Raw genomic sequence first — 23,970 nt, 5'->3', positions numbered from 1 at the left:
TCTCTTGTTTAAAGAATAATTTCCATGTTGCAGGAATGTTCTGAGAATATTCTCGAGAACGTTTCCGCTTTTTGGGAATATTCTGCAATTTGTACATTGCTATATATACCTACCTAGCCGTAACTTTCGTAGTCTTAGGATTTTCAACAAAAGCCTCAACAAAAGTGTTGCTTTTACCACGTGAATATCCACATATTCTCACTTTTACTTCAGCATTCCGGCGAGATACCGACGCCTTGTTTGTCTCGGAGGCGTACTTACAAAGGCTTTGCTTGAAACAAAACAGTCCGAATGAACATTCTCCATTTCTTCCGAGAATTTCTAATAAAAAGTCTACACAAGAAACTAGAAACAACAAAGTCATTTGTTTTCATTTGCCTGTTAGTTGGCGACGAGAAGACAAAGAATAGGTATTTGGGAGACGAAACATGTTAAACCATTGTCTCTATCCAAGGAAATGAAAAAATGGTAAAAAAAATTAACTTTAAATATTTGATCTTTTGTATACATGGACTAATTTGAACAACTATGGCTCAATGTAAAGCGCGAAACCTGTATTTAATTTACATAGTTAGTAAATATTTATTTATTTTACAAGGAGGCGAAATTCTTGTTTAACCTCTCGTGCTAATATTAATAGATACAGTCAGCGTCAAAAGTAGCGTATCAGAATATGCGTCAAAAATATCTACAATTCTCTGATAGCTTAACAAAAAGAGAGAAGTCTCTGTATATAGAACAATTAAACTGTTGCAGATATTTTAGAACGAGAAAAGTAATCCGGGGTGGCAGATACTTTTGGCGCGTTGTTACATACGCTATTCATACTGACTGTACCCGAACAAAGGAAAAATTCCATAATTGAACCCCAAGCGTAGCAAATGTGTAATCTTGAGCGTTGCCAGAGTTTCAAGGCACGAGAGTAACAAATTTTACTGCCGAGGAAATCACAAAAATTTTCACCACACAAATGCGAGGAAAATATTAACCGTAAAACAAGACAAATCAAATCCAAACGGTACTTAATTTTCAGCATTCAAAGTCGTCACTTAAAAGTCAATTATATTAGCCAACATGAGGAAACAACGCAAAATTTGCACAAATTACGTGTGTTGCGGATGAAATGCATTTCACTTCAGTTTTTGAAGAATAAAGAGAGCTTTTACGAGCTGGTGTGGTCATAAACAATTTCCGTTACTAACTACACAATCACCTGTCGCTGAACAACACCTTTTGTAAAAACGTAATTATGTCTCCATTAGGCACGTTTGCGTCGCTTTATACACGTTAGTGTCGCTGCAATTTGCCTACAAAATAATGCGCATTTTTAGCCCTCCTTTGTCTCTGAAGTTTGTGAGCGTTATGAGACTGAGCACAGCTTATGTTAATGGAAGCATACCATTGTTTTCTTCTTGAAATTAATTTGCACATTATGAGCTAAGCACCAATAAGAGCAGTATGTAGGAGTCAAGGCTTAGTTAACTCTGAACCGACTTTGATAAAACAAAGAGTGGAAGGTGAGTTTTTTTTCATAGAAATTGACCGTATATCGTTAATTAATAGCTCCACCATTTTTTACTGCAGATTCTTTGCGGAGTTGCCTTGGTCAGACTCTAAAATTATTTTTTTATTAGCCTACATGTGTGTCTCACTCCTGACTCTAAAAATATTAAATATATTTTCCACTAAGTTTTCCACCGTGTTTATGTCTATAAATTCATTACGTAGGTACTTATAGTATATTAAGTATGTACGTCCTATCATTGCGAAATGCAGGAAGGGATTCAATTGGTTATGTCAGGTAGCTATGGGCCGTGTAACACGAAAAATTACCGCCTACGAGCCGGGCGAGATGCCATTTATTTCATTACCATAGGAATGACCCGTCGCGTGAACAAGTCACATTTTGTTGAATTTTATAATAATTAATCGCGGCCACCCCTGTCAGCGCGTTGTAAGGTAGCGGTCGACGACCCCGGAGCCCCGGATTTAGGACGATCCAGTGTTTACAAGTGTACAAAATACAGGAATTAGGGCGAGGGACGCCCTCACCTCACTAGCGAATCATTTCGCACCGATCTGACAGTTTCCTGAATGATTACACCTTGTCATTCCCCTGTTAATGTCATTTTCATTTACGGAGGGCGGAAAAAGCAACAAGTTTATGTAAATACGCATTGTGTTGCTTTGTACCTATCCATAGCTGAAATGTCAAACGTTAGTAATTTATCATACTCGCCCGGTATTGTGGAGTTTCATACTACGAATTTATAAAGAGGAGTTATGAATAAAAATAAAAACTCAACCTTTCGTCGGGTGGCACTTCATTGTCGATTGCTATGGACTCGGTGATCTTCATTGCGAAACACTTGAGTTTGCACTTTTTTGCACTAAATAGAACACTCACATAGTTAAATACTATAACTATATTTTATGTGTGCGTCAAAGAAAAGCCTGAAGAACGCAGGCTGACCGTGAATTCATAGTTTACTTTGAATTGTTTTCTGCAAGCACCACGCGTCGCGACCCGGGGGGAAGCACTGATCTAATACAATGATACCACGGCTCTGGATTGCTGCAATTTCATACTGTGATAGTAGGCATGGGGGCGGGCTAAAGAGGAGACTGGCTTTCAAGCGAAATTGGAAAATAACCACTTAATGACAGCACATTGACGAGACTCCCAAATCATAGTCGAGCTTAGCAATATCATCAAAATACCAATGACATTGTATACGGAATGCCAAATCCGTGTACTTAAATAATTTGTATGAAAACTAACTCATACGATGATTCCCTTGTGGGTACATCGCTATATCTTTTTTCCGTACCCATAGGGTAAAAACGAGACACTATTACTAACACTCCACTGTCCGTCTGTCTGTAACCAGGCTGTACCCCATGAACCGTGATAGCTAGACAGTTGAAATTTTCACAGATCTGATGATGTGTTTCTGTTGCCGCTTTAACAATAAATACTAAAAAGTACGGAACCCTCAGTGGGCGAGTCGGACTCGAACTTGGCCGGTTTTTATATTAGTTACTGTAACTGCAAAATCCTAGCTAAAATATCACAGACGAGAAATTTCAAGAGGAAGCAGGGACACCTACTGCCGTATTCGAACTTAAAGATATTCACAAGAGACGACACGTATTAGATCCATTCTGGATACGTTATAGTTTAGATATCAACTAGTTCTCTTTTGCAGCGCAATTCGGGCAACCAATGTCACTTTTACGTTAGATAGAGTAAGATATCTATTAGATGTGAATTGGATCTCTAAGTCATATCCTGTGGAAATCGTTCAGGAGTATCTCCAGAATCGCGCAAATGTCAAATTTGACAGGTTAGATCTTAAACATATCGTTATCGTATCTTGGTGATGTCTAAAAGATATCAATAGATGTCTATTTCAAAATCCGAATCGGGCCCTTAATGTATTTATTATATCTATAGATTTCCTGTACCACTACTCTATCTGTACCTACAAACATACATATGTATAGCATAGATTTATTGGACTTTAATGGGCTTGCGAGACGCGTTAGGGGAACGTTGATAGGATGTCACCGATATCCCGGATAACATGGCACTGCGCAGTTTTTTGCAGCAAACCTTTTTGATTACACTACGTTCACCTTTTATTGTTCAGAAATAAATGGTGTACTGCGGAAAAAACAAAAAGATAACTTTTATTACTACAAATAAATAATATATAATATACTATTTTTAAAGTGTACACTTTCTAAGTAAATTTACATCAGTTACCTGCTACTTTTCGGGGTTAACTTATGGTATGTTAGTCTAATGTTAAGCTGGATAAACATTTTAGAAAATGATAGGAAGGCACCAGTAGGTAAACATTGTCTCGTTGTGCTGCCAACAAATTGAAAAGTATAACGCCCAGGGCCTAACTAAACCAAATTTTGCGAACAAAGCGCTGCTCGTCAAGATGGGTACATATAATTTTCTAAGATTGCGTACGAGACTATTCTAATCGCAAGAGCTAGATTGGCGTTAAATCACGTCCTTTCAGGAAGAGTCACCTGCATGGCAGTCGCTCCGTAAATACGCGGGTGCGATTAGTGTCCATTTATGTTTGTATAACATAAATGGACACAGTCCTGCCAGTCAGGTGCGTCCGTCATAGCACAGAGCTAGCTCCCGGGAAATTGTATAGGTATAATTACATATGAAAACAACAAAACCCCTCTGATTACTTGGCTATGTAGTATTATCCCTAATACTAGCTTAGCTTAAGCTTACTAACGTACGTACGTGTTGTTGTCTAGCCACTATTCGTCGGCAGAAGACACTATGGCATGCCAGTAAAAAGTTTTAAAATTAATTGTAGTGTGTTGTTTAAGTTTGTATCGTGTTCGACCACAGCTTCGAAACTACTCAGCCGGCTTTTGGTCCATCAATTCTTTGCCATGGTTATCATTTTTCCATTAGATTTTAAAACACCTTTGCTGGCCATGCACGATCTGTAAACAGCTGCCCAAACAAGTGAAGTAGGTAATGAAGGTAAAGAAGTAACTAACTCGTTGGGTTTCTTTGCTCATAAAATCTAATCCAGGTAACTTTTTCGTGGCAAGCTCTCTGTCTATAACTCGTGGTTGATCGACATCATCGAGAGTAAACGAATTAGACCGTATATATAGGTGTATGCGTATATCTAGGTTGATTCACGAAAACTGGCGCGAATAATATATGAGAACTATTAAGAAATTTCAAGTCCCTCACTAAAAAAAACATTCATTGTCGATACAACCTTGCCACCTCCTTCAAACCCTTTTAAAGTACTTACGTCAAAGTTGAAAGTCCCCTAGTATAAAACATATTACTACATAAAACCACATATCTACAAACTTTCATCTCCTTTTTAACCCACTTAGAGCTTGAATTTTTAACTTCTTAGTTGCTTACGTTAAATGAACAGTCAGTCAGTCTGAACTTTAAGTCCACTTGCTCTATTTGTCCAGTTTGCTTTATTTGTAGGTAGATACAATCGTAGAGCATATTGGATGGAGACTGAAAACCATCCTACACCCATCACATGACACATGACATCATGACTCCAGCCTTTAACTTGATCATTGGGCGCAATTAGCGTGAGTACGCTAGACCGGGCCGGGCCCGAGCCGGAGCTTCCGGCACTTCGTTCTCTATGGAAAACACCACCTGTTCACCGATCAGGCCCCAATTTCACATCGGTGACAGGTGCGGCGAATTGTAAAATCACTGTTGCTGACGTCACAGGCATCCATGGGCTACGATTACCACTTACCATCGGGCGGGCCGTATTCCTGTTTGCCACCATCATTGTATTATTTAAAAAACTTTATTATATCGGAAAAAAACAGATATTTCTCCTGCGAAGTTTCTGACAATTGTCAAAGATTTAGAAGGATTGTAGGTAATTCTTGACAGGTAATGAGTTATATGTCGGAATTTCGTGACAATTGTAGTGTTTCTTGTGACAATTGTCATAAACTTAGCAAGAGAAATATCTGTTTTTTTCCGATATCATGAAGTTTTTTTTTAATAATACAATGATGGTGGCAAACAGGAATACGGCCCGCCCGATGGTAAGCGGTAACCGTAGCCCATGGATGCCTGTGACGTCAGCAACAGTGATTTTACAATTCGTCGCACCTGTCACGTTGGTGAAACAGGGGCCAGTTGTCATAGAAAATGACACGTCGGACGACTCGGCCCGGTTTAGCGTGAGTCATCCCTAAATATTATGCGTTTATTATTTTTTCTGGAATCGTTAAAATGTATTTTCTTAAAGTTAATTGCTATAAATATTCGGTAATACCTAACGGCTCGATTCTGAAAATGTATTAGATCTCTAATAGACCTCAATAAGTTACGATATGGATAATTTATAGATATTTGTAAGATAGATATGTCAAATTTGACGTTTCCGCGATTCTGGAGGCCCTCTTGAACGATTTCGACAAGTTATGACTTAGATATCCAAGTCACATCTAGTCGATATCTAATGTAAATCTAGTTGATCTCCATATCGTTTCTAGATCTTGTGATTAGGAGCATTCCACGGACTGTCCCGTACAAACGCATTCTATTTCCTGTGTTGCGAGTTTTTTTTGGGCATTTAAAGTAGGTGATTATTTTTCTGCCCATATTTTTGACCATTTGTCATTGAAAAGGAAACTCTTATACCTGAAAATCTTCAGAAAATTCGCGTTTGTACGGGACAAACGGTAGACGATTTCATGGAATGCTCCATTATCTCGTTTCCCGAATACGCGTGTAAGTAGGCAAGAGACTATATTCCAATTCGAAAGAATAAACGTTTAAGGTATGAAAATATTGCATTCGAACGAGAGCTCGACACCGAGAGCAATAAACAAGTCAAGAACTCGAGTTCCGATTTTAAATTAAATTCCTAACGTCGTCATATCTCGGAATTAGATTGCAGTGTCAAGAGCAAACTTGATCAAAGGTTTTCTTTTCTTTTACAGCCAGTATAAAGTTAGACCAAGAAGAGTCTGCAGCGATTTTGATAGCCCACGCAGAGCAAGTGTCATAATGTCATAGAAGTTTGACGTTTAAAATGACACTTGCACTGCGTGGGTTATCAAAATCGCTGCAGACTTTTCCCGGTCTGACTTTATCAAATGAAGGGTTGGTACACGGAAAAAACATGTCTAGTCAGTAGTCACTTTATAATACAGTAAAATTATACATTTTGCGTTTGCGTCAAATCCGGTAGTTCTGATTTTTTGCAGGCTTGTTTATGATGTTGGCCCAATTAATAATCCAAGTTTGTGACCTCGAGCGCCGAACGCAACTTTGTCAAAAATCGAATAAACCGTAATTTTTTTTAGATTTGGGCGATTATAACCCTAAAGTACTAGTTTTTGATAGTAACTTCCTAGGGCGTTTTTAAAGTAGACTAAATTTGCTACAATAAGACACTAGAATTGTCTCTGTACATCTGTACTCTGTACAGAGACAATTCTAGTGTCTTATTGTAGGAAATTTAGTCCACTTTAAAAACGCCCTAGGAAGTTACTACCAAAAACTAGTACTTTAGGGTTATAATCGCCCAAATCTAAAAAAAATTGCGGTTTATTAGATTTTTGACAAAGTTGCGTTCGGCGCTCGAGGTCACAAACTTGGATTATTAATTGGGCCAATACAGCGAAATGATATACATGGAAGTATTCTGTCCGCTCAATTATGACCCAACGCAAACTACCCCGCGATAGGCGGTACTTACAAACTGCTCGATTGGCAATCTCAGTACGCGACCGAGATGACAGTCAGTGACAAATGGCTAAATTGATTTATAAAAACAACGTTTTTGTAATAAAAATATATTCATGTGTCGTGAAGTGGTGCAGAAGTTATTTTAGTTCATACCAAGGACAATGGAATCACTTTTCACTTGTAGTAAACAGATAAATTCAGTAAAATTTGGAAAAAACATGATTTGTTTTCAATACTACCGTGCTAAGCTAAAACGTAACAACTGCATACGACTTTCATGACAACATACGACTTTTTAAATTGCGAGGATAATAGGGATGGTGTTATGCCAAATGAAGTAGACTATTTTATTAACTTGTGTTTGGTTTAGGTATTTTCTATATAATTATAAATAAATTCCTTCTTACAGATTTGTATTTTCCTTTTTTATTTCATGAGATGGAGCTGTAAAAAAACTACCTAGTTATTTCAAATTAATAATCAAATTTGGTATTGCCATTTTACATTACTTTCCATTCAGATTCCCACAAGATGCTATTCGCAGAGAACTATGGAAAAAAGCGTCCAATTAGAGAGACATGAAATTGAGTGGATGCCTGGCAAGATATCTAGAATGGTGTACTTTCGTTTGGGTCCTCCAAATTTCACTTCCCAATAAACTTATCGCAATAGTTTCATTTCCCAAAGAAACCTTTAGCAAAGTTACACTTCGCATATAATTTATTTGGTCAAATTATCATTTGGCATGATTTTACTTTGTCAAATGTTATTAGGACAAAAACTTATTTAGCAAACGTTTTTTATTGTCTAATATTATATTCCAAAAAGACATGCTGCGCCGACCCCAAGTGAATGGAACAAGGGCAAGAGAATGATGATTATATTACAATGAAGTATTTGAACAAATTAAATTATAATTATTTATTATTTTTCAGTTGATGATTATATTCCAAAAAGATGTTTGGTCAAAATTGTCACTTCGCAAATTTGACAAATAAGCATATCTATTTAAAGTAATTTTTGTTATGTTAATATAGGTACGTTAAATTCTACGTAATTTGGGTGGGTTGGGTTAGGTTTGAACTGCGATCCTCACAAAACGGAACTACTATCAGAAAAGTGGGTTAGGTTAGGTTAGAACTGTGACCCTCACAGAATCGAAATGCTATTAGAAAAGTGGGTTAGGTTAGAACTGCCGTCCATACAGAAACGAAATACTGTGTACTAGAAAAAGGTCATCGAAGTGGATTAATTAATTTAATAGAATAACGAGATGTAAAAAAAATGCATGTCATTTTAGTTTAGACTAATATGTGGTTTAAAAATTGGTAGTTATTTACAATTTTTGGGTTACAATTATTACTTGAGTTCGCTCGAGTGGAGACCACGGACTAGCAAGCGCAGCGTAGGACGTCCACCCACAAGATGGACAGACGATCTTGTTAAGGTCGCCGGAAGACGCTGGATGCGGGTCGCTTCCAACCGGCACGTATGGAGGTCCAAGGGGGAGGCCTATGTTCAGCAGTGGACGTCTTATGGCTGAGATGATGATGATGATGAATTATTACTTTGGTGTTATTTGCTTTAATAGAATAGCAAGATGTAACAAATTTGGTTATCATTTTATATTAAAATGGAGTTTTAATTTTAGTGATCATTTACTACATATTTTTGAGGAATGTTTTTTTTGACGTTACATTTTACTATGCACATATATGTAATGATCAGCTAAATACCAGACAAATAAATTCCGCAGCCTCCTCTCTATTGGTACCTATGTAAATTGTATGCCATGCAATATTTTGGGACATGTAAGTTATGCTTAATGATACATTTGACTAAATAATATTTCGTAAAATGAAACTTGTCCAAGTAATTATTTGCTAAACAATAACTTGCCAAAAAAAACTATTGCTAACTGAAAATATGCGATAAGTTGTTTTGCCGAACATTTTTTTGGGAAACATAGTTTGGGATGTGATACTTTGGGAAACGTTTTTGGGCCATTCGTTAGTAAACCATCTAGAATATGTTCTATTCATGAGATATAACCCGTGAGATAATCATACCCGGTCTCCTATATGTAGATACATTTTTCCTATCATGCTTTCACTGAATTAATTTAACAAATGCACACAGAAAAGAGCGGCAAATTTAGAAAATGTAAGCGCGCGAACGGCTGTGGTCCCATACAAAATTTTCATTTTGCACCTTTTTCTACTGACAAACTTGCTTGACCGGCTATATACATATAAAATATTCTGAACTGAAAGTGGGGATTTATTGTGACTCCGCCTGTTCAAATATTTTTGACCCGATTCTTGTACCCATGTAAATTTTGCAGACTGTATAGCCAGTCCGATTTCTAAGATCAAGTTCGCCATACATTTACTGTGGCGTACTTGATCTTAGAAAAACGGACAGACTATACCTGAACGTGACTTCGCACTGCCATACAGATAGATAATAAAATATACAAAATACTTATTATAGTGGAATACATTTATACAACAATGATATATATTTACTTATGTTGAGTTAGTCTGTCATGTCATAACAACATTTTAACTAGTTATCTTTTAATCTGCATTAAATTATTATACGTGAATTATTTGACTGGTTCTTCACTGTATGGCATAAACCTATCCCTGTCCAAGTCATATTCTAATCAAATATGAACCGCGAACTCTAAGCGGCCAGTACGTACAGCAAGAAGGTTATTAGCGGATTAATGTCGCTGATTGGTAGTTATTGACATTATATGCATTTCATCTGCACTTAGCTATGTACCATTAGAGTAATAAAGATGACTCTTATTTTGTTTACCAGCTTTGATTACAGGCTCTGTAAACGCGTCGTCCTATTTGAATGTAGGCGTAATTGTGTGTGTGTGCTAATTTGGCCCGAGAATTTGAACGGTAATGTTCCTAAAGGCGGTTTCCATACTAAATATATGCGTTCACTGGGCCAATATCATAAACAAGTCTGCAAAAAATCAGAACTACCGGATTTGACGCAAAAGAGCCAGGTTACAAAATTCGACAAAGTTACTGGATTATTAGTAACATTTTGAGTAATCGCGTTTTTAGTTTGGACCAATGTCAAACAAAATGTATGTTGATTCCGTAACTAGAAATTTTTAAAGTAAAAGAAAGTTGTGTTAAATATTTTAATGATCATCTTAGAACCTTATATTTAAACGCGAGGGTTTGGATGGAAACTTTACTGTTATGGGTTGGTTCTGTTAGTACGTTTCAAATCATTTATCGTTTAGGTCGGTGGCCAACAGGCGACACGCAGTCTCGTGCCAAGTCCGCCTACGCTACTGAACCACACATTTTTGCTTACCGAGAATGCAACACGTATTCCTTTCAGAATAAGGCACGTTTTAGTTTGAGTTTTATAGAACCATAAGTTTGCGAAGATCTACATAAATCGCACAATTTAGTAGATCTTGAAACAAACGGAAATACGGCTCCGGATACGATCTTTTACACAATGTCCTTTTTGGCTACATCCTATTAGAAGTATAGGCGTCCTTTTCTTATATAGTAGTCATTTCCTATAGTATTTTTCAAACTCGAGGGGTAGGTAACAGATGTCATCTCCATATACATCGCAAATGAACTGACACCTGGGGCCAAATTCGACATGTACAACTGTCAGATTTCGCATCCACGTCAAATCAACAATTGATTTTATTGCATACTGAATGTTGATTCCATCAACGGTGGATAATATCATTTGCTACAACCAAAACTCAACTCTAAACTAAGGGTGGTTCGGTTTGGTTTGCTTGTCACCCTAACTGTGGATTGTTAATGTCAAATTTTGACATTGTACGTATTCGAGAACTTATGATTTTTCCCACATCAACGGGAGATCAACACGATACGTCAAACGGCCTTATTCGTATAACTTTACGCGGGCCTGGGGTGGTATTCGACAAGCGACGTTTGACGTATCGTGTTGATCTCCCGTTGATGTGGGAAAAATCATAAGTTCTCGAATACGTACAATGTCAAAATTTGACATTAACAATCCACAGTTAGGATGACAAGCAAACCAAACCGAACCACCCTTAGTTTAGAGTTGAGTTTTGGACGGTTTTGGTTGTACCAAATTATATTATCCACCGTTGATGGAATCAACACTCAGTATGCAATAAAATCAACTGTTGATTTGACATGGATGGGAAATCTGACAGTTGTATGTGTCGAATTTGGCCCCTGGTTTAGTTATGTTGTATCCCTTTCTTACAAATACATAAGTCAAAATGAGACATAAAGACAAACGATTATTACCTAATTGGGGTTTGTAGCGCGTTTATGAATAAAATAAAATAAAATAAAATAAAAATAAAAAGCCTTTATTAATTCTCTACATGTTACATAAAAAGTTTAAGAAATGTTTTAATAAGTTAAAAAAAAATATATATATTATTATTTAGTAGAGACCCCTCTTCGGGTGAAGGCCTCCTCCAGATTCAGCCAGTTTTTCCTGTCCTTTGCTTTCTTGCGTTTATGAATAAGGGGGTAAATAATAAGTTCGCTATCAGCCCTCGTCAAAAATTCGTTGAAGCGACATATTTGATTTTGAACCGCCCTTTGTTATGAGATGAGATCAAGTTATTGTATCAAACGGACCATCTGAAACATCCTTCGGTTGTATGGCGAACTGCAAAATTGAATGGACACATTATGAATCAACTTATATTATATATTTATGTGGCCATGCAATTTTGCGACTGGGTGTAGGTATGTAGATATGGGCGTACCTTTGGGACTTTATCTAAGAACGTAATGCATTTGAATTTATTTAGGACTTTTTGGCTGCATCTCATATGTATTTGCCCTGGCTGAAATCATCCCTTCAATTGCAATTATAGCAAGGGTTGGTAAGTCACACACCCGCCAACTAGTGTAAAGCCAAGCAATAAGCTGCGTAGCGCACGGGTGAAGTGGGCCCGGAGACATCTGTAGAGCCCTCGGAACACAATGAGGCTGTGCTAGACTGCCTGCTACATTGAGGATATGCTGTTTAGCCGTCTAGATAGGCTAATTAGAAGTGGTACTTACAAGTTAAGTATTTTCACCCCATACAATTTAGGGTTTGTCGGCAAAAGATGCGATTAAATCGCATAGCTGTATCAAGATTCTCGTTAGATTACACCGAGTTAAGTTGGCAGTAGTTTTTATAGCCTAGACCAGACGGTGCAAGTGTTAAATATAAAGCTTTTACATATAAAAGTCGTCATTTCATAGAAGTTTTTCATAAAAATCGTTGCCAACTTGCTCTAAATATAGGTAACATTACCTACATCTGATTCCCTTAAACTTCAGTCCTGAGTCCTGAGAAAGAAGTTGGTTTGAAATACTCTTAGACGCAAAACCAACCCTCCTAATGTTTCCCGACAGCTGTCATCGATAACAGAGGAATAGCATTAGGGTATTAATAGCAGCTTTATGAGCTGCCGACTTTATTATCTTGCCGGATTTATTTCTAAGAGATAGCTTTTTATTACTTACGTCTATTGACATTAACAATAACTTATTGTGACATTTAGTTTTGGCTCCTAATACAATATTAGCCATTGATTCAACTAAAACATAACATGTAACTGACGTTTAGTGCATTTTATTTATGATCATCACATAATTCATAACAGATATTCTTGTAAAATTTATAATATTAAGTACCTATCTTTTATTAACAATTAAATGATCTATCTATTAATATAATTTATTATTTACTACAATTACCACAGCGCAGTTGAAACCCGTATGGACTTCCACAGTCATCACTCGCCGCACCAAGCTAAGGGTTTTCAACTCGAACGTAAAGTCGGTCCTCCTATATGGATGCGAGACATGGCCCGTCAAGCAAGACATAACCAGTAGACTCCAGGTGTTTGTAAACAAATGTTTGCGGCGAATCGTAGGAGTCTACTGGCCACGGACCATCTCCAATGTTAAACTATGGGAACTGACTGGCCAAAACCCTTTAGCTAAGGAGATACTTCTGCGGAAATGGCGCTGGATAGGACATGTTTTACGAAGGCCAAACAATCACCTATCCAAGCAAGGGCTGACCTGGAAAATTCCCGGAAAAAGAGGACAAGGTCGCCCACGTACCACCTGGAGGCGCACAGTGGAAAAAGAGGCGGCATCAGTTGGCCTCGGCTGGGCGGAGCTGGAAGAGGCCGCGCTGGACCGCGAAGAATGGAAATCCCTTCTGAGAGCCCTATGTCCCTGATGAGGGATAACAGGATATCATCATCATCACAATTACCACAAACTCCACAAGGCAATCAAATTGGCACTGAGAGCAGAATTACGATTTTTTACAGATACAACCAGCCCTAGTTTATTATAGGTACCTACACAAGAATTGGATATGTTCTCAACGAAATTATTTTAACTATATGGGAGGTATTCTCACCTCGTTATCCCCTGTAGCGAGACGTTGCCTTTCACAGGATACAATAAGCAGCTCATTAGTCGCAAATTACTCTGGAGTTGAGAAGTTCTGCTGTATATGACTCCACATAGCCATACTAATAAATAAAAATATGTAACTTTGTCCTAGTAATCCTCACAGCTCACAAGTCCTCGCACATATATCAGCCCTTTCTGCCACTTCCGTTACAATAGCACTCAGCGGACACACAAATATTTGTTGATCCAGCTCCCAAAATAGCCGTATCTTTGTGCCTTACACTCCATTAACGTTATCTTCGTGCCCTATTCCGGGGCGTTAAGTCATGGCGCGTTTCCATGCATGATTTCAGGACGCACAAGTGTTGGTATGGAAGGTATGGAGACTATGGAGTATGGAAGCATGGAAATGCATCGTCAATATTTTTCGACAGGGCGGGTAAGTATCAGTAACTGGAGTGTAGTCTACAATGTACAGTCACCTTCAATAATATACATATTACTCTTCGAAGGCCGCGAAAATATGTGACACGCTATTATGGTTCTACAAATAAGATTGTGTCAGATATTTTTGCGGCCTTCGTTGTGTAACATATTGCAGGTGACTGTACGTCACCAAAATGGAACAAAATATAAAAATGTAGGAGTGGAAGTTGACTCTTAGTATACAGGGTGGCAAAAAAATTGCTGCATTCCCGTTGCCAGGGAGGTTTTGGAATTATACTGAGCAACTTTTAGGGACCCATAGTAAAAGTTACTCAGTATAATATCAAAACCTCCCTGGCAACGGGAATGCAGTGATGTTTTAGCCAACGTGTATATATTGAAAGGCGCTTACGTATACAAGATACGTTACGTACGACAAGGAGCTTGAGATCCTTTATATTAAATAGTTCGTTTACCAATGAAAACACACAGATCGACAAAACTGTCTATACTGGTAGAAACCTGCAGTCACCACGATTGTTTTTCCATAAGTGTCAACCAGCATAGTCGGTAGTGTTCTTTTTACATCTCTAGTTCTTTTACCACCATTCTCGAGTAGAATTCCCTATTTCCTCACGTGACAGGATGGCACATCTGCTCCCCATTAATCAGCGTGTCTGAAAAGTTTTGTTTAACTTTTGTGACGAACGGAGAGATTTAATTAAGGCGTGAAACTAATTGGCGTTACTTTATTAGATTGGCTAAGTTTTTGGGACGCAACATTTGTTTTATTTTTTCTAGTGACTAGTGAGTAACTTACTAACAGTTACTCGTAACCATAAATAAAACTTAAACCAAACCAAATGATTTAAATTTAAAATAGTTCAAGCATGCTTAATGTTTTAAGTCATCCTCTACCAGTCAACCATTGCGTTAAACAAAGGCTTCTAGTTATGATAGTATTTAGACATCGAGATGAGGTAATCAATTGGTAAAATGAATTACTAAATATAGAACAATTAACCCATTTTTAGCAAATTTTAAAACAATATTAAAATCGCAAATCTCTGTAAAAAAAAACATTAAAATACCTACACAGTTACCTCTAATCGCAAGTCGGTTCTCCTCCTCCTAAATATAAATAAAATACCAACAACCAGATAAATTGGAAAGTCATGGGCATTCTAATGCAAGTAAACCGTTGTTTAGTCTGAAAACAACAGCTACATGTCGGGCGGGTCGGTTTCCGGGACAATAAAATGCAAGCGGGCGTCGTATCGATCCGCAACGCATGCTCGTGTATTAGGAATGCGAAGATTTGCTCCATTCCGTGATAAAAAGGGGATATACAAATAAATGGAAACAGTTTTGTTTCACGTTTTGTTTTTCTCTAACCACGATTGCGGCGACAATCTTTCGCATTTATTCAGAGTACAATGTGGGTACCTAACTATTTAGGTAGGTACGTAAATGGCGCTACAAGGTACCTAATAATTATAATATAACTAAGATTTCCAATCATTTCTTTCTTTTACAACTTGCAGCTTCAGAAGTTGAGTTGTGATGAAATTGTACGGAGCTAAAGCGTTTTAAGCGAAATTAAGAAGAAAAGTCAAGGAATTAGCCCCTCCACGGAGCTAAATTAAATCTACAAAGAGTTTAATCTCTCGAAATTCTTCCAGGCACTCAGACATTAATTAGATAAGTCAACGTTGAGTCGTTAATAAATAATAACTATACCTATATCCCTGTTGGTCCTACCAATTGTCAACGATAAACAGTCACCCAGTTTACAGTTTACATTTCCATGTAAACTGCAAAAACGGAAATTGTTTATCGTTGACAATTTCTGTTTTTCAAACATAGCTATAGATATTATTTATACTTAATTGTTAGTATACCAATTTAAACCTAAGCATTGTTGCGATTTTATACCGCAATATTAGGAGACATATTTCGTGCGCGGCAAAAGTTGTGAGAATGTCTGCGGGCTATACAGATTATGGCTACTTGGCAGCAACGACTTAAGTAACATTGGAATATCTAAACGTACATATAAGTACTATGTCATCATACCTATACTTAGCGCTGGTGGCCTTGCGGTAAGAGCGTGCGACTTGCAATCCGGAGGTCGCGGGTTCAAACCCCGGCTCGTACCAATGTGTTTTTCGGAACGTATGTACGAAATATCATTTGATATTTACCAGTCGCTTTTCGGTGAAGGAAAACATCGTGAGGAAACCTGCATACATCTGCGAAGAAATTCAAAGGTGTATGTGAAGTCCCCAATCCGCATTGGGCTAGCGTGGGGACTATAGCCCAAGCCCTCTCGCGCTCGAGAGGAGGCCTGTGCCCAGCAGTGGGACGTATATAGGCTGAGATGATGATGATGATACCTATACTTTATCATACGAGGTTGTCTTGTTGTTATACGGTAAACAAGTATTTATACTATATAGGTATAGGAACTCTGATTAAAGCTCTTGGAGTAACTAATAACAAAAATAGCATGAAAGAGAACAAATCCTAGCAAATAAATGCCTCAGTAATCTTTAAATAAGCCTCTCAGATGTTGCGGGCGCATTACTCCCAGAGCTCAGAGAGCCTTCGGATTACCGGAGACCTAAAAACCTCGGAATCACTGTTTATTCAGTCCCTTTAAGATACTATGGGCATAAACAACATAAATAAGCTACACAACACTTTCCTTTGCTTACCTTCTAAAATTTTGGGACACTCGTATTTGGATCGAAAGAGCTCGTGATTCCGAGGGGAAATAACAAAATCTAAAAACAACTATAAAAGGAAATACCATCCTGCAAACACAGTCTCCATTAGAAACAAGTCTCAAAAATTAATAAGACACGATTATCTTTCGCGTAATTTCCTCCTTTTATTAGGAGTACAACCCATGTATACATTTCTGCTGCCGACTTTTAAAAAACAATAGGTAATTTTAGTACACTACATTCTTACATAGAAGAAATAATAGAGTTAGACCAAGAATAGTCTGCAACGATTTTGATAGCCCCCTCAGTGCAAGTATTATTTATACGTCATAATTTCTGTGCTATCAGAATCGTTGCAGACTTTTCTTGGTCTAACTCTACCTACACCGCTTATTATCTATAAGTTTCAAAGGTGCCAAAATCTACTACCAGCCCTTATCGAAAGCCACAAGGAGCTATTAATTGTCTACCTTCAGCGTCCGATGTGAAATCCTAATATCCTAGGTAACTTCAAGATACCCGAGCTATTACCGCGTTCCTTGGATATTTCCAGCCCTCCAAGGAGGCACACACAAACACAACACACACACAACACACTCACAGAAGTGTCTAGACAAAACGAATACGAATAAGTTCCAAAACCAATGCCTTTGAAATTCGGCGTTTATAGATATAAGTACCTATAAAAAAAGAAAAGTCGATGTCTTATCAACGTTATTTGTGTTCCTCCGGCCTGGAACATCCATAAGATTACGTCTGTTAAATTTAACAAATCGTAGGGGTTGTCGTTGGAAATGGACTGTCACCTTAAAGAAGATATGTCGATATTGGTATGTCTGGACTTAACGGTTGAATCAACACGACGTCCAGACAGCAACAGCTGCAGGGCCTGCAGGCTTAAGACGAAACAGGAGCTGAGTTTTAAATATTTTAGGTAAATATACCCGTCTCGCTAACGGAAGCGGCACGTAAAAGTAGTGCGATAAGGACAAGGCAAAAAATCCTGCGTAAAAATCTCAAAAATCGAGGTTTCGTACTCCTCAGGCCGCCTAGCCAAGGTTACAATCGCTATCGCTTCGACAACGAAAATCATTATGTATCTCTATCACTCTTCCACATTAGTGTGACAGTGACAGTTGCGTTTCGATCGCTACGGAGCGTTAGCGATTGGCATCTTGGCTACGCGGCCTGTTTCCTCCTCCAAAACTGAACCAATCGTAACCAAATTTGGAAATCTAAATGATTATGAAATTATCTGTGTCGAACCGTTTTGCTTTTTTGGCTAATTGATATCAGTTTTGAATGCCACGCCTCTCATTGCGGCATAGTCAATTAGGCCATTTTGGCCATTTTTGAAGGGCTCTAGCGCCTTAAAAAACAAAAATATAAAAAAAAGCAAAACGGTCCGACACAGATATTGACAATATTAATGTGTTGAAAAAATAATTGCTCTAGCTTCAAAAACCACGGAGGAAAACGAGGAGTACGTTTGTATGGAGAAATGACCACTCCTGTTGGCTCTTACTAACGTAAAGGGATTGATATGTATGGATGTAGCGTGGATTTAATTTTATACCGAGAAATCTAGTCAGAGCAATTATTTAAAGCTTAACCATCGCAATTAGGAGAATTTAATGGACCTGCTTAAAATTCGGACTCATTGCGACTCATTTTACGTAAAGTGAATTTTAAGGTTGAAAGTTAGAGCACTTAGAGCCAGCGGTTGAGGACGTTAAACATCAAGGAAACATTTTATTTTTGGCAATAACTTGGAGTTACCTTTGCATGTCCGCGAGTTTCAGCCAAATAGTTTGGACTTAAATCTATTTTCCGTGGTTTAGGATGTAACTTTCCACATTCATAATACACTAAGTAAAACAGTCTAAATCTATTCTAATAATATAAAAAAAATCTCCTTCGAGTAATGAAAAGAAAAACAGATAGTGCTCATGGGTTAAATAGGTAATATACGCGCTTGGAACGACTCAACTTATTTTCCCTTACTTTTGTAGTAGGTACCTATTACCTATTTAGGATTTGTTATGGATCACTTTTAACGAGATTATTAACACAAATGTATAGAATTGTGATCAACGTGATATAATCCATAATTTGCGATTCCAGCCAATCAACGTTTCATTGACTAAACCGTGAATCAACAGTGATGATTTGGATAATAATAATTGTCAATTATTATCGTCCATTTTATCCCCAGTTGCGGCTGGCTCGGCAAATTTAATCAATTCGTTAAATAAATTTCATATTGGCGGCAGTTTATTTAGCATTTTCTGTCATGCAATGTACAGTCACGCTCGGTGATTGAGCCATATACGGTCCTAGCTAAATTGGTTTTTCAATACTTACGCTATGGAATGTCCAATTTAGCTAGATCCCTAAATGGCTCAACAATTACGGAGAATGTCTGTACCTACCTAAGCACAAGCACTTGAAAGAATACTAAGGGGCGAGTGATGTGGCCTTTCTGTAAACATCTGCATAGTGTTTCAGAAACAGTGTATCTCAAACATTTATTATAGTGAATACGTGGCTTGATTCTTACATATAATAAAAACGTTGAATATTGAACAGAAAACGCATCGCATGTCGGGAACAGCGTACAGCGTATCTCATTTAGGTATGCTAATCTGCGGCATGGCGGTTGAAACTATGTGCACAATTTGCGCACCACACTTTGAACACGAGGTGAGGCCGGCACGTATTTCGATGCATATTTTTTAGAAACTCGTATTTACCTCAAGTCTACGTTAGAATTTAAACCGTAACACCGTGGAACAGCGACGGATTTAGAATGCCTTGAATTGGAGCAGTGCACAAGGTTTTGAAAATGTTAGTTTTCCCTTTATACCGAGAGAGTCGAGAGAGAAGTTTAATTTTTGGGAAATATCGGTTTACTGAGTTTTCCACACCCGGAGAAAGCAAAAGCATCAAGTCGCTTACAAGTCCTGATGTAGCAAAGCATAAAACATTGGTGGTATAATATATTGAAATCGAAACCAACCATAAGCCCCCTCTGAAATAAGGAGCCTATATATGCGGGGCTTCCCACATGTTCAACCGTAATAAAACACCTTGCGTATGCCATTTTTTGCCAAGTTTCTTCACGTTAGAAAAGGGGTATGAAAACTGCGGTAACTGCGGGAAATTTTTCGCTTAATTTAGACCCTTCCTACGGAATTAGTTAAATGCTACTGTATTTTAACCCTAAAATTATAATTTTAAATTCTCTTTAAGTAAACCTACAAGGGTGAAATTTTATTCCACCAGCCATTCTCTGCGTAGTCACTTAAAGGTCTTTCATTCACCCCACTCACACCTACTCTACCCAAATAACATTTTGCTTCGACCATAGATAATTTTGGATAATTGGAGGGATGTTTTACGCGTGTTGTATGGAACCTACAGTAAATACCACCTAAGCCAATGCTGCAGCGCCATGTTCAGTTTAATTAATCCCCGTAGGCAGACTGGCTATCACAGAGTTATGTTATTTGGGAAACGCATTTGCGACGACGAGAAACGGGCGTGAAATTATTGTCGCATGTTGACTTCAAAATTTCAAAATGCGTGTACCAAAGAGAATAGATAGTACAGAGGGCTATTGAAAAAGTAAATTTTGTAGTCACGGTACATTTACTGCCATCTATCGACACACGATTAAAACTTAAAATAAAATTGAAAATGTATAAATTAATCAAAATATGTTTACGGATAAATTTTAATTTTGTTTTTTAATTTTTATTGTTCGATACTGACCCATGTTCTTTCACTGGTATGTGTTAAAATTGTTAAATATCAAACGCTGTCGTCAACGCCATCTAGCCGAGAATAGGCCAAAGGTGTGTGCGCCATCTATTCGAAAATGATTTTTCTTGATTTCCGAGGCACGTTTTTTTCTTAAACTTTATTTATCTTATACGGAGTTATACAGGGTGATTCAGGAGACGTGAGCAGGACTAACACTGCGCATTTCGTAAATTATAAGCAACTGCTTCGTATGAGTATTAGTGAGGTTAACGTTAATTTTCTAGTCGTGTTGAAAAAAAAAAGTTTATAAATTATTTACGACATGCATGGTCACCCTAAAATTAGAATACAACTATACTGTATGCAATATTATTTGCGTTATTTGACACATTGTGACTGACGTATATAGAGATGTAACTAACCCAAATCGATTGTCACAGCAAGCGATTACGATTGGATGGCACGTAGACTGAGGTATCGAATTGTGACGTATAATGAATTTTTATTTGAGATTTAAATAAAGCTACAATTATATGGTTTTCCCGCAAGGTAAATGCATTTAATACACCGACCGAGTAGGTCGCACCCATCGTCAAAATCTAAACTAACTGGGGATCTATTTTAAAGTTTATTTATGTTATTTCTGTGTCAAATTTGTTGTCTGTTAGGTGACGATAAATATATCCATATTTACAGTTAATTATCCACCTTTTCCTTACTTTTAGGCCTGAGTTACACTTGTAAGTTTTACTTACGTAAGTAGGGACAAAGCTATTTGTTAGAATGAGATAACGATATTCATCTCTCATTCTGTAGTATAGCCGTGTCCCTACTTACATAAGTAAAACTTACAAGTGTAACTCAGGCCTTATTAAAAGAAAAATGAAAAATTCATATCGATTTACTTAGACGACTACCGATTCATAACGATGGTGACCGGCCAACCCTAAAATTAAAAAAAAAAAGACGTAGAACGTAAACGTTTGCAGTGCAGTTGTTTTCCTTTGTGATTTCGATGTGCAAGACATTTTACGTAGTATTGCTGTTGTGAGTGACAGACGTCAAATACCGCAAATAATGTTGTATACACTATAGGTACCGATATTCTGTGTCAAATTGAATGAAATCCCTGTCATCACGGTCAGTTGACAGTTCATTTTCTTCGTAATCAATACGCTGTCATTACGGTTAAAGAGGTTTTATGTTTATTAATTAGGTCTTGTAGGGTGACCATGATAGTAGAGAATTAAATTTGCCCTCACCAAAAAGTTAAAAAATAGGAAAAAGTGTGGTTGTTTTGCCTAAATACAACGGTGATCTATCAATTATCAGTTACTGAGTGTGCAGGATTAGTCCTGCTCACGTCTCATGAATCACCCTGTATATATCTCTGCGTGTACGTTTCCTGCAATAATTTAGTGTTATATCTTCGAAGTGTCATTAGGTAATGTCACGTAATGTGATTGTGAGCGCGCGACTTTAGTTTCAACTTTTTTTTCTGGATAATGACGATGCAACATGTATACAGATTACAGATATGTATTTTTTTATTTTTGTTATGTGATTCATTATTATTAACCCACACACAAACACAAACACCGTAAAGACATAATCAACGTAACACGCAGCAAATAACTTCTTGGTCTCGTGTAACTTTCCACCTCAGCAACACTTTTAGGTACTTGAGGGTGGTATTCAATCTGTCCAATATCTTGGTCCAATGTCATGGTGTCTCACTCTCTCATAAAGCAAAATGTGAGACTAAATACACATTGGACAGGTTTTACTAAGGCATAATAAGTATAAATATTCTCGAACATTGAATGACCTGAATTATGAAAAAGTCGATTCAAGAGCCTATTTCTACGACATCAATAGCAATATTACGTTTAATGTAGCTATACATGACTGCTAGTACCTAGTAGTATGTATCTAGTATATACATACCTACTCCCTAATTGACTACATTTTCCCAAAGAGATGTGACATCAGACACCATTAACGTTAAATCAAGCTCTACAGAATTCTCACGTCCATTACCATCCAAGTTAATGATGCCAGGGGGTGAGATATTCGTCAACACATTTAAACTTCATATAGTACTATATAATAATTATATAGTACGCGGTTATATCACGCTGTTGCGTATCCGCACAGTGCTCCGAGGTGTGACTGAGACAGCACTATGAACGTATATAGCAGTGTTTCACATACCGGAGCGGCGGCGAGCGGATCCGCATCCTATGAGCTACACAGCTTTGATGCATATCACAACTTTTGACGCTATTACCATCAAGAATATTCAGATATTCCGCCCGTTTTCAGAATTCGTTGATGCACTAAAACTGATGCTGGTAGTTAGACCAAGACAAGTCTGCAACGATTTTAATAGCACTCGCAGTGCAAGTGTCATTTATACTTACGTCAAAATTTCATCAGAATCTTTGTAGACTTCTCTTGGTCTACCTCTAGACTGTAGGCTGGTTGTGGCCCAGACAAGTAGAGCTATTTTATTTAACATTTTGGACGTCAATGTACCTACACATCCCTACGAGTACACCTTAGCCCCCCGCTGCGTCTGTCTGCATGTTCGCGATAAACTCAAAAACTACTGAACGGATTATCATGCGGTTTTCACTTATAAATAGAGTGATTCTTGAACATTTAGGTGTATAATTTGTTAAGATTTCGTGTACCCGTGCGACTGCGAAGCAGGGGCGGGATAGTTAACGATAAAGTTAGTTAGATAGGTATTTATGTAATAATTCGGCTTAAGCATGAGTAAGCTCCCAAGCAGTTCCGGAGTCTGTTAAAAATAGGATTAAAATTACTGGAGCAAGTAGCCATAATAAAAACGTGGTAACAAAAAAAAATTGTTTGTTCGTAGTTGCTTAGGCTATTTTATACCTAACTATATTCTTAACTCGATATTAACTAAGTATGATATTGAATATAGAAAACATTGGATACTCCTACGATGTTTCTACTTTAAGTTTTACTCAGTAAAGTACCTATTCAATCATTCAAGAGCCATAGGCGCGGGTAAACTAATAGCTCTTCAAACAGACTGACAGGCCACAAATAGCAAACACTCCGTAACACCGCATCCGTAACTAAGTTACTGAGGAACATAAAATAGTTCTCGAACTGGGATTCTAATCTAATTGCTTAACAAACGTTGGCGAATAGTTCAATCAGATAAACCAGCAGAACCGGAAAACCATTCAGCCGTAGTGGGGTCTCTGATCACCCTTAGTTCTTACGAATATCGAGGTCATGGTTAGGAAGGTTTTTTCTGAGCGTTGGACTCACCTGCTACCAGTGAACAATCAGAATACATGTCCTGATTGAGCTCCCACATTCCTCG

The 23,970-nt window shown here is 37.6% G+C and overlaps 1 protein-coding gene across 2 annotated transcripts in view; it reads right to left on the bottom strand.

Moving 5' to 3' along the window:
- LOC134666594 (proton channel OtopLc-like) overlaps positions 1-23,970 on the bottom strand; it is a 68,724-nt gene that overhangs the window by 39,434 nt on the left and 5,320 nt on the right. Inside the window, exon 1 of one of the 2 annotated variants that reach the window (XM_063523808.1) lies at positions 2,307-2,546. The exons of the other annotated variant lie outside the window; for it this stretch is intronic. Within the exon in view, the coding sequence (XP_063379878.1) occupies positions 2,307-2,359 (53 nt within the window). The 5' untranslated portion in view covers positions 2,360-2,546. Of the gene's footprint in view, positions 1-2,306; positions 2,547-23,970 lie in introns of those variants that run through there. 2 annotated transcript variants of the gene reach the window in all.

The sequence above is a fragment of the Cydia fagiglandana genome, chromosome 8 (assembly GCF_963556715.1).
Source record: "Cydia fagiglandana chromosome 8, ilCydFagi1.1, whole genome shotgun sequence".
Lineage (NCBI taxonomy): Eukaryota > Metazoa > Arthropoda > Insecta > Lepidoptera > Tortricidae > Cydia > Cydia fagiglandana.
The sequence above is the reverse complement of the archived record's forward strand: the minus strand, read 5'-3'. Positions and strand labels throughout refer to the sequence as shown.